The 12,666-nt window shown below is 43.5% G+C and overlaps 1 protein-coding gene across 2 annotated transcripts in view; it reads left to right on the top strand.

Moving 5' to 3' along the window:
• SPATA13 (spermatogenesis associated 13) overlaps positions 1 to 12,666 on the top strand; it is a 117,349-nt gene that overhangs the window by 41,466 nt on the left and 63,217 nt on the right. Inside the window, exon 1 of one of the 2 annotated variants that reach the window (XM_084842891.1) lies at positions 11,917 to 12,368. The exons of the other annotated variant lie outside the window; for it this stretch is intronic. Within the exon in view, the coding sequence (XP_084699017.1) occupies positions 12,342 to 12,368 (27 nt within the window). The 5' untranslated portion in view covers positions 11,917 to 12,341. Of the gene's footprint in view, positions 1 to 11,916; positions 12,369 to 12,666 lie in introns of those variants that run through there. 2 annotated transcript variants of the gene reach the window in all.

The raw sequence follows: 12,666 nt of genomic DNA, 5'->3' as shown, positions 1-12,666 counted from the left end.
ATGAAAACTTACCCAGCTCTGACAAAAGGCCCAATATGCCAGTCATTGCTTCTGAACAGCTCTTGTTTATTCCTTTGGAGCATGTTCTAGATTCACAGTATGTAAAGAGCTCCTGCAAGAGGTAGACCTGAAAAGATGGTGTGTGCGCTTGTAGGTTCAGAATGAGAGAATCAGGTGTTCCTTTCTTTCTGAAAACAGGTTTTGCATGTAATTGCCACAAAGGTCCTGACAAAATCCTAGTTGTGCTTATAAATTATCATGATCGACTTCTGTTAATGATGCAAAGAAATGTTATAACTGTGTGAGTGGGTGCACACAGACACACATGGGCCACAACAAAGCCATTCCATGCCCAAATCTAAACTGACATTTGGATGTACACAGCCATAATAACTGTCTGTTCATTTGAATGACAATATAACAACATTAGCAACTCTTAAAAAAAGACAACCGATTTTTCACGGCACACTGATCAGTGTACATTCTAGCTTCTGCGCAGTAATTTATTTCACTTAGTATATTCTTATGCAATAATAATAGATGTAACTAATATTAATATATTCTAATATATTATTGACTTGCAGTTTTTGCCTTTTGGATGCATGGCATTTGCAGGCAAGGCACAGGAGGGAGACTCATGACTATATGCCACTGCACATACAGCATGTAATGAAAACCATAACCTATGCAAAACCATGTAAACATGTTCTAATTACAGGTTATATTTTTGTGGGCCGGGGGGGGGGGGTTGTTTATGGAAGCCTGAGGCTCGGTTCTGGCTCCTGCCACATGGATAACCTACCTGCCCAGGCTGTGTGCAAACTGGTCCTTAGAGTATACTTTTCAAGTTTCTTGATTGTAAAGAAGGAGCAATTTATTGTTTACTACAGGTCTATTCCAAACCTGTGATTCCATCTCTGACTTACACTTGCTTGGTTGGGTTAGGATCATTACTCAGTTCTGCTACACCAGTGGAAGGAGAAGCTACACTGATGCAGTGAATTTACCATGGCGCTGCAGCACGGTTGTGCTGGCGATACAATAACTCCTACGCTAGCAGGACATTGGCAGTAAAAAGAGAAAAACTTGACCATAAGTTATGACGTGGTCTGGGAGGACAGGGTCTTAGTTCATGTCCTGTACTTGCTTAGAGGTTGGTCCTGGCACCGACGACACTTCACTAACAAAAGAGGTGGTCTAAGTAAAAATGGAAATCTCTAGGCAACGGTTCCCCCCACCTCCTCCTTTTCTGCCCTGCAGTCAATGTAGGATAGGATTCTGACTAATATATGCCCCAGCAACGGAACACAGATCACACATCAAGATAATGATATGGCGCTTCATCGCTTTGCCCCCATGTCTGCAGAACCGTGAGTATAAGAGTGGGGATTTGGGTGATGGGGAACTACAGTGAAAGGGAACACTCTTCAAAAAGGGAACACTTTGCACAATTAACAGCCAAAAACAACAACAGAAAATAGGAAAGGCGGATGTATAATGCTTGTTTTTATCAGAAAACTCACAGGTACAATGCTGCAGGACTCCAGACACAAATACCCATCAGGAACCTCAGTTCAGCTGCAACTGGGGCTGCAAGGACAAGGTACCCCACCCAGGTAAGCAAGGGGGTCTCAACAGGGAAGGATAGAGAGACCATACTTTATGATTCCTGAATATCTTCCATCTCTCCACCCCTCATAAGCACTCCAAGGTGTGCTTACTCAGACTCCCATGGTCACAGAGTGCCTCCTTCTGCCCCATTTACCCTGCAATGTAAACCATACTTGTTTAACAACCCTCCTGTACTCAGCAGGGACACAGGGTATTTATGCACTGTTCAGACAGTGGGGTGGGCTGTTAGCTACAACCCAGGAAGCCCCCACCATGTATTGGGGAAAGCTCTGGGGAACACAGCCACTATTGTTGGTGAACATCAAGCACTCTGTTCTTCTTACTGGAACTGGCGACCAAACATTTGTGACTCATTCTTCCTTGCAGGATCAGAGCCAGGGCACACGGAACATTTGAAATAAGCAGTCCCTGGAGACAGAATACCATTGCAGCTCCCCTTACCTTGGATTGGTGAGTATTGCCTCAATGACGACATTGTCTCCCCACAACAGGTGGATTTGTAAACATTGACATCAGGGAGACTGGCAATAGGAAAACAGGGCTGGGGCATCTGGAGTAGAAGAGCACACAGGGGGCAACACTCTTTTTTGAACGTGCATTTGCCAACCCCAAATTAGCACCCACTCACAAACCTTATCTGTTGTAATTGCTACTCATTATTCATTACAGCCCCCATGTCTGTCTTGTCTTGTCTCTCCACAGGCAACCAGGTAGCCATTGAACCCTCTCAGGGGGAAGGATGCTCCCTACCATCACCAGTGCCATGCAGAGCACAAGCAAGATCTGCAACAGCAGCAACTAGTGGGAAGCCATGTGTGGGCTGTTTCTTTCCTCCCTGGGCTCCGATGCCTCTCAGAAGTACATGACAGATGGAAATGTAGCAGAGGCAGCAGTACCCAGCATGGAGATACAGGGTTGGAAAAAAACAGCACCTGTTAGTCTGTTCTCTGTTATGCCACTCATAGAGGCACAAGAATCCTATGAAAATAAACCAGTGGAAACCTCATGCTGCTTTGATGCTGTTAGAACCCACTTCAGTATTGAAACTGTTCAATTAAAACTGTGCCTGTGTCAGTTATTATTCTGTTCTGCTATTCTGTCTAGCAGATGTCTTCACTCTGGGGGACTGACAGTGGGAGGGGGTAATGAGTTCTCCACCACCACCCCTCTCCCAGGGTGAAGTTCTATGTAGGAATCAAATCCATATTTCCCGTTTCCCATTACATTACTCTTTCCTGCTGGGAACTCATTCTGTTGCCTCATGTGAGTTTGCTGTTGTAGTGTGCATTCTTCCTTGTCCAAGTGGCTCACTTCCCCTCTCCTTTGCAAAATGCTTGCTTTCTTATTACCAGGAGTGCACAGCCTTTTTAGCCCCAAGGGCCACATCAGGCGGTGCCAGGAGGCCAAACAGATATGTGCTCATGCACACACAAGCACACCCAGAAACTTGGAGATTTCCTTGCTAGTGCTAGCAAGGGGATCCCTCTGGTTTCTCTTGCTAGCAAGAGGGAAGGGATTGCCTTGCTAGCACTAGCAAGGAAAATCCCAGGCAGTGCTGCTGCTGCTGCACATACAGGCAGGTCTGGTGGACTGCCAGTGATGGCTTGGCTGCAGGCCACATGCAGCACCCCTGCCTTAATACAGGCACAAATACAACCTATAGTGTGTATTGTTATGAAAATTATCTTTGTGGAATCGTTGATACTGCAGCAGGATTTGAAACTTTTTCTGGCAGTAGGGGGGCTGTGGTCTGTAAGTTCTACATGCAGGCATCTGACTTACGGAATTATAGGGTGGACTGGTTGTTGTGAATAAAATGGGACTCTTTCCTTTGGTCTGGTTTTGGCTCTTTCCCTGTCGAGGGGGTTGCTTGCAGGCTACTTTGGCATTCCAAGAAATCTGAACCACTGTCAGAGGGGAGCCCTGGAACATGTGGGCTATAGGAGGCTTATGACAGGGGAATCTCTGTTGACTCTTTCTGAGAACATGCTCATGCATTGTGTGTGGGAGCAAATGTGGAATGGGTTCCATGACATCAAAATGGCATCCCCTAAGAAATATGTTCCCAGTTAGCCACTGGGAATTTTAATGAGATTTAGATTTTCAGGGCATTGTCAACAGGAGTTTTCATTCTTTAAAAAAAAAGTTAATGTCTTTAATCAAACATGAATACAGAATAAAACAGTGGTTTTCCAGCAGTGTTCTAGGGAATGTTAGGGTTCCTCAGAAGCGTATGAGAAATTCCTTACTGAGAAGTAATGGTATCTTCCCCGCCATTGCAAATCTTTCCCTGAAATGCAGGACCGCAGGAGAGGGTTGGGTGCAATCGCACATCACACACAGCAATGGTGAGGCCAGATGAGCTTGGCCTGGGCCTTGCGTGAACATAGAACACTTCCCAGGATCTTTTTCAACACATAGAGGTTCCGGTATAGACATGCAGAGGGTCCTTCACGGATATGTCAGCATAATAGTGTAGTACTGTAATATGAGGAAGAGGCTGCTGCTTGAATTTTTAAAATCTTTCTTAGGTTGAATGGCTTTGGATGTTACAAAAGTACAAAGGCAACAGGAATTGCAGCTCCCTCATGCTTCCGATTCCTCTGTATCTCCATCATGAGCAAAATAGGTCTTTCTAACCTTCTCCAGTGAGAGAATGCATAAGTTCCTGATCAGGGACAGCTTGCCCATCTCTCCAGTAGTTAGATTTAGGCTGCAATCATATGCACGCGTATCTGGGAGTAAGTCTCCTTGAACTCAGTGGGGCTTGCTTATGAGTAGACATGCATAGGATTGCACCATTAGATCTGTTTCATAGCAGATGGAGGACAGAGTATGAAGCAGTTTTACTTCCTGTTTCCTGTGCAATGTTGTACAATCTGAAGTGGCTCAAAGGGACACGAGTCTTGCATGCCTAAAATTACCCCACTTACAAGTGCTTCCCCTTTCACTTCAACATATCTGTATGCTTATGAGAAACTGCCCCATCCAATGACAAAGCTCAGATCAGGTTAAATAGGTGTAATATAAATCAAGTGAAATATGTTTGTGAACCTCACTTAAATGAATGGACTTAAAGTATACAGTTAAGCATTTGATTTTAGAGGGACTTAAAGAGTGCATAATTTTTGCTGTGGTTTTCTGTACACATCTATGAACCAGTAATTGCCCAGAGCCTTTCAACATAACAACCGCAGAGGCAGCTAAGGTAATCAGGCTTTTACCAAATTCATTGGGGTATTTTTGTTGCATCATGCAAGATCACTTCTGCTCTTGTGAAATTAATGGTTGTTACTGCAGTATTTCAAGAAAGTGAATGTTGGGGATCGTTCAAGTAAGCACTTTTTGTTAACAATTTATATTATAATTCATAAGTTAGGCATGTACTGACTGAAAAGCTGGCACAGAAAGTGTTTGTTTTGCTGGGTGGAAGGGTCTCAGCCTTCCTCATAATGCAGGGATTCTACAAACAATTTTTCATTTGCTTGTCCAGTGGACAGTTGCACAGACGGCTGTATGTTGTGAGAGTTCTGGATCGGAAAGTGGGGTTTTTTAAATTTTGTTTTTGCAATAGGGCAGGTTTTAAACCAGCGTAAATACTACATCTTGCTAGACCAGTCCAGTGGCAGTATCCAGTGCTGCCTGTGTGCTGGTGGGACCCACCACTCATGCAACAGGAAGCTAACTGTTCTTAAAGCAACAGTTCCTAAATGAGCTGAAATGGTAGTTTCCGGAACGGGACAAGTCAGTGGAGCTCACAGAAGGGAGCTTTGCTGACCTGTTCCATTTTGGAAATTAGCGTTATGGCTTGTTTCCGGGGTTGCTTTAGGAAGCGCTAATTTTCTGTTGCATCTGTGGTTGATCCCATGGGCACAATACAATGAATGGAGACAGTGATTGTACTGGATACTGCCCCGAAAGTCCATCTAGCTAAAAAGTGACAGATTCACCTTCTTTCCATCCGGAATATGCTCCCTCATAATCTGAATATACTTTTCATTTAAGAGGATACTTATTTGCCACAATTCTTTTAAAAACCCTAGTTACAGAAAAACATGCCATGAAATTAGAATTCGAAGCAATTTGACTACTTCCATAAAACTCTGTTTCTTCTTCTGTATTACATGCATGGTTTCTCTCTCCCATTTTTTCAACAGGTAGTCATAAGAAGAGGGGAGGGGGAGACTTGCAGCTTTCTTAATTGGAAACAGGAAGTTTTCTTTATGTTTGGGCACAATGATCTATTTATTAGAAGCTACTCCTCTGTAGTATGAAGCATCTCTTCATGTCATGCTGCCTGAATAATGCCTCTTGAGGATGGGAACACAATAATAGCGTCAGAAGCAGGCTCAATGAGGATATAAATAGCTTTCTTCCAGACTAAAAGGCTGAATCCATCATTAAGTTGCATGCAGCTGTAGCGGTGTAGGTGGGTGAGTAAGAGCAGCTCTGACAGAGTATAATGGTAACCTGGTACGCAGAGGTCCTATTTCTCAGACTGCATCATTCCATGAGGCTTTTGTTCTCAAACCTAAATTACAGCTCTGTGCCAAGTGGAGTGAAGTGCAATAAGCTCTTAGCAAATTTGAAGAAGAGTGGCTGATAAAACTGAGATCTGTATTCAGTTATTTGGCTTAAATTCTTAGTCTTGGGGACAAATTCTTTTATACTTGACTTCATGGATGTTGTTGAGAGAACCTTTGAGAATCTTTAGCAAAGAGTTATTTTTACATACTTCTTTGCAATTAAAAGGACAACCAGAACAATTTCATTCAGGGATATTACAAACCTGTTCCTCGCATTACTAAACTCTAGAATTGAATGGGTGGCGAGTAATCCACCTAATGAATTTGGATAGTTCTGTTCAGTTCACCACATATGACTAGAACTATAAACAACTGCAGGTTTGGAATTGGATAGGTACAAAAACAGCTGTATTATGCATGGTGTGGAGAAAGTGGATAGGGAGACATTTTTCTCCCTCTCTCATAAGACTAGAACCCAATGGGGTTATCCCATGAAACTGTTTTGTGGGAGATTCAGGACAAATAAAAGGAAGTACTTCTTCACACAGCACATGGTTAAACTCATAACCAATTTGCTACCACAAGATGTAGTGATGGCCACCAATATGGATGGCTTTAAAACAGGATTGGACACATTTATGGATAAGGCTATTAATGGCTAGTAGTCTTGATGCCTATATGTTGCCTCCAGTATCAGAGGTAGCATACCTATATACACCAGTTGTTGGGGATCATGGGCAGGAGGGTGCTGTTGTACTCATGTCCTGCCTGTGGGTTTCCTACAGGCAGCTGGTTGGCCACTGAGTGAACAGAAGTTTGGACTAGATAGACCTTTGTTTATCTGATCCAGCATGGCTCTTCTTGTGTACTTGTTATATTCTATGTATTCAAATATCAAGAGATCAGGTATTGGAACAGTGCTTTTTAATGGCTGCATTTGGATGTAACAATAAACCATGTTTTAACATATGAATGAACCTAGGTAAGCCTCAGGCTTGCATGCCCCTCCCTCTGGCATAGCTGCAAGGAGATCACAACCTTTTGCTTCCGTTTTTAACTAACCATCACTTAACATTATGTCAGAACTCAGACAAATTATGGTTAATCTTAACAATGGTTTACTAGAACAAGCCAACTTCAAACCATGGTTTACAAAGCCAGCAATTTTCAGTAAACCATAGTCAAGATTATAGAATTTAGGGTTTGAAAATAACACTAAACCGTGTTTAACTGAAAATGGAAGTAAAAGCTTCTAAACTCCTTGTAACACACCAGAGCAGGAAAGGGGAGAGCACATGAGCCCAAGGCTCGTGCATGTAACAATAAACCATAGCGTTTTTGTTTTACTGTTTGTTATATTTAGGGAGTAATCCTATGGCCGCTAGACAGCGGCTAGACTGCCATAGGATATCTGGTTTTCTGGGAACCGACCTTGGAGCCCAAACTCCAAAGTCAGTTCCCGGAGAACTGACCTCCCCACAGTTCTGCACTGCCTCCGAGGCAGCATGGAACAGCCCCGTGCTCTGCCCCCGCAAGAGGAGTGCGGAGTGGCCAAAAAGGGGCGTTCCTGGAGGGCGTTCCAGGGCAGGCGGAAATGCCTGTACGAAACATCCAATGTGTTGTAGAGCAGCCTTGTCCCCTGCTCTGCCTTCCCATGGCTAGACAGCCGCAATCGCCTGTCTAGCTGAAAATGCAGAGCAGGAGGAGTGCAGAGGGAACAATCCCCTCCATGCTTCTCCTGCCCTGTATTGGATAGGTAGTCGCCTCCAAGTTCGGAGGTGGCTGCCTATCTGAATAGGATTGCGCCCTTAGCCACTTTTCCCATACTCTCCCTTTTTCAAACAGCTCCATTCTGCCCCTCAACCTAACCCCTCTATTTCATATTTTCTCACTGTATGGGGAAATTACCAGGATCTCCACAACAGGCTAGGTAGCGTCCTTGCACGTAAATCCACTAGTGAAGAAGGCATACATCTGCTTTCTGTTTTTATTCCATGTTCCTTGGAGACATGTATATGGGCTCTGTTACATGTTTCTTGTTTCAAGAATGTTGCACAATGAGCCTGGCTATTCTCAACATTGGTCTGAAATTGAGTGTTGATGGCAAGTTCTGAGTTGTTCTGGAAGTTTTTCCTCTAAGTGGGGATTTTCTACCCTAGACCTGTTTTTCTGCAAATCTCTGGAGCTTCAGGAACATATCAAAGCCTAAATCAATTATCTTTATCCAGAAGAAGTACATAATCTGATAAGTAGAATAGTTACTGTAAGTTTGATATTAGGATATATTTCCACCTCACCCACAGGCCTCCAAAGACAGAAGGCTGGTTCTGAACTTCATTTAAGTTCAATGAAATCATTTGGAACAAAACCAAATGTGGAGATGATACAGTAGAACAAATGCAAAAGTGCTAAGAAAGCAGATCAGCTGTAAAAAATGTATCTTAATACTGAAAGCGGCATCATATACATATCTGGAATTATTGAGCTAATTCTAGAGATGTATATATATCCTCTTCCATAGATATTGTATACATAGACTTTTGGTAAGTTAATGCCTCTTGTGCATCTGTAAAATGGGAATAATGATTTATTGTACAGGGTTGTGCAAAGTCAAATACAGTAACGATTGAAAAGCACTCTGCAAATTAGAAGGGCTATATAAAAGATAAAGGGTGTTGGTAAATCATTTAAATTGCCAATATCCACTAAACACATTACTGTTTTTTTTCCTTTAGTTCTGCTTCATGTTTAGACAAAAATTAAAAATAAATCCCATCTTCAATACAAGTGGCTTCCTGTAACATTTGTGTAATTATTTCACATGCTGTTTCAATTTGTAATCCTGTTCATTCCTTGTCACATGCATATTAAACCTTCTTTAAATCAGAGATTTAAAATTCTAAAACATGTTTTTCATTGTGTTGCTATAAATACCTGAGACCATCATCATCAAACAGACTAATACCTCTTTTGTCCTTCACCAATCTGGAATTTGTTCTCCAAGCTTTTTATGTTCATATCTACACTTGCTTCTCCCACACTTTATAATGTTAGCAGAGGCACTGATTGAATTACATACTTTATTATTCAGCTGGAGACAAATTAATAGCTTGCGAATAGAGTGTAGTGCTGGTGTTTAGAACTACCTATACAAGGCCTTGTACAGTTTCTTGTACTTCCATTGCTTAGGCCCCATGCTAACATAATGCTTTTGACATTACTAAGCAATTGGGAGCTGGCTGAGGGATCACATACACCTCCTTCTAGTTATGGTGCCACCAGTTTAACCACAGATGATAGTCACATTTGTAGTATTAACCATGGTTTAGGTTAGGATTCCTGCAACTAAGAATGAAACCCTAATTTAAATCCTGGTTAAGCAAGAATGTTGGTTAGCCCTAACAGTAATCATCACTACCAACATAATGCTTAACTGCTGTTACTGTGACCTGTAGAAATTCATATTTCAGGAGAGACTGGGAGGAGGAAATGTTAGTTTCCATAATTTTTTAGCCAGAGATTGAAACTAGTTTCTAATCCTGGTTTCAGTCTTTGGTTTAAAAGCCAAATACAGTTCATAGTACCTACGGTTACTATGCATATGTAATGCTATGCCACAATTAACACTAACCAAGGAAGAGGCATAGGTGCAAAAATGAAGAGGAGGAGAAACACAAGAGTCCACAGAGTGCTACTGATCACCACACATGCTTTTTGCAGATTCCCAACCACTGTACAAGGACTACATGATCTGTTTCTTTTGCAAGGGGCACACTTTTATTACTTAGCAGCCCTGAATAATGGCAGGTTTTCTATTGTCTGTTTGTATTATATGGTCAGATCTCTGTAATCAGTTAGTACTATATGGCCTCAGTCTCTTGAAATCAGTAAAATAAATCAAGTACAGGGTCACGTATATATATTCTTGATGGTTTCATCAAGAACTAAATGAAGAAATGAACTAAATGAAGAAATCAAGAAATGACCTCACCTTTCTGAGGGCCACCTGAATGGTGCTCTTGGACCGGTTTGAGAACCTTTACCCTAGATAATATATTAAAATTGGGAACTGTGTATGGAATTTTCTTCATAAGTGGGAAATGTAGGCCATTAAAATTCTAGTTTTAAGTAAACGTCTCTGCAAATTAAAAAGTTCTCAGATGTGCAGTTAACAATACATTACATTCACAAGAGCTGATTTAAAGGTGAAACCCTATTTTGTTTCCTCCTACTACTCAATCTTGATATTTCTTAAAGAACAGTCAGTTTGAATTGAGTAAGCAGCAGTTGTGTCCTAATAAGGATGGGTTTATGGGGTGATAATACTTTCACTGTGCAATCCTATACATGTCTGAGAAGTAAGTCCCATTGAATTCAGTGAACTTTACTCCTAGATATAGGAGTATAACAATCTCATTAAAAAAAAAAAAATTTAAATGTTTGTAATTCTAACAATTTTGCAAAGGGAAACTTGATAATACGAACCACTCAACACTTCGGAAGGGGAAACGCACATCAAGAAACTGAGAATCAGAATGTATTTAAAATATTTCATATTCCTAATATCGTCAAAACGCAGGAAGGTCATTTTTAAAAACTATGTTCACCAACCACACCAGGCAACGACGGGCACCCTGGTTCATTTGTATTAACCACACTCCTACTCTCGTTGTTACCGTCTGTTCAAATGATAATGAATCCGAACAGAGCACAAAGCAGCCTCCTTTTGTCTCTGGCAGAGTCAGAAGGAAGACGGGAAAAGCGGGGTAATCCGCGCCTTAATGAGTGGTTTGCCCAAATGTAAATCATTCTATTAAGTGAGATGCGTGATTATTTTATCCCGGTGCCCGCGCCCCCCTCCTCCCCGCATGTCCTGGGTCAACTTTTGTTGTGTTTGGTAGATAAAGGGGCATGGACTCCGCCTCTGGTGAAGGGGCATCAGCGGTGACACTTTCCTGCTCCACTGAGGGAACAAGAATCTCTCTCACAACGGAGGGGAAGGGATAGGTAGGGCTTCTTAGTGCCGCCTTTCTTCAAGGCCAGCAGGGAACCCCCCGCCTGCCAAGACTAGCGAAGTCCCTGTCCTCATTGCCTTGGAAGCGCTCCCGCCTCTCGTGAAGCCCCTGCGTTTGTTGCTTCTGAGGCGTTTCCCGTGAAACCCCCGTCCTCGCTGCCTCTGAGGCGCTTCATTCTCTAGTGAAGCCCCTGCCCTCGTCGCTTCTGAGGTGCTTCTTTCTCTAGCGATTGCCTCTGAGGCGTTTCTCTCTTTCTCTGTTAATTATTCCATGTAAAACATTTCTGGGCCGCCTTTCAGGGAAGAAGCCCTCCCAAGGCAGCCTACAACAATAAAATACATAAAAAGAGAGCCAGTGTGGTGTAGCGGCGAGAGTGTTGGACTGGGAGCCGGGAGATCCGGGTTCTAGGCCCCACTCGGCCATGGAGGCTCACTGGGGGACTTTGGGCCAGTCACAGACTCTCAGCCCAACCCACCTCACAGGGTTGTCGTTGTGAGGATAAGATGGGGAGGAGGAGGATAATGTAAGCCGCCTTGGGTTCCTTGCGAGAGGAAGAAAGGCGGGGTATAAATGCAATAAATAAAAATAAAATAATAAAAACAATTAAAATATTAGAAGTGATAAAAAAATATAAAGACAATGAAAGCCAACCAGTAAAGCCCCCGCCCTCGTTGCCTCTCCTTCGCGGGTGAAGCCCCTGCCCTCGTTGCTCTTGAGGCGCTTCTTTCGCCAGCATTTCCTCTGAGGCGTTTCTCACTTTCTCTGGCGAGGCCCCTGTCCTCACGGCCTGCTTGCCTGCCTCCTTCCTTTCCCTTCGCTGAGCCCCGCAAAGCGCACTTGAACTCCGCCAACTTTCCACCCCTCCTCAAGTCTTCAGGCGCTCCCCGACAGCCACCCTCCTTTCTCGCTCGTGTGTTGCGCCCATAGGGTTTCCCCTCCCTTCTGTTCCGGTTGCTGCCATAGTGATGCGTGGAAGCAGATCAGCCTCCCATACCCAGGGGGGAAAGCGGCAGCCACAGCGACAGGAGGAGGAGGAGGAGGAGGGGTGTGCATTGCCGCCGCCGCCCCTCTTCCTCCTCCTCCTCTTCCTCCACCGGTGTGAGGGGCTGAGGAGGACTCGGGTTGCTGCTGCGCTTTCTGAGCCTGACCCAGAGCTGCTGTCCGGTGCATGCAGAAATTCAGCCCTCTTCCCCAGGTAACTAACTGCTGCTGCCAGAATTTGTGGGGTAGGTAGCGAGCGCATGACTCCCCCTGCTTTCTTGGCCATGGGAACATATGTTTTCTGTTAGTTTCCTTCTTTTTTTCTTTCCTGGGATTGGAAAGAGGAACCTCGGAGCCTGGCAGGTGCCTCTGTCACAGAGTTAATCGAAAGGTAAAGCGAACTGAAGTTTTGAGAGAGGGAAGGAGGACGGATACGTCATCCTTTGCCGGCCAGTGAGAAAACGATTCATTGAAAGCAATTTTTAAATAACAGCCGCCTCTGGCAATTGTGC

This window comes from Heloderma suspectum, chromosome 3, assembly GCF_057233095.1.
Source record: "Heloderma suspectum isolate Gila_16-S chromosome 3, 16-S_ref, whole genome shotgun sequence".
In the NCBI taxonomy this organism is placed as follows: domain Eukaryota; kingdom Metazoa; phylum Chordata; class Lepidosauria; order Squamata; family Helodermatidae; genus Heloderma; species Heloderma suspectum.
Note: the sequence above shows the minus strand (reverse complement) of the source record. Positions and strands in the feature narration are given on the sequence as shown.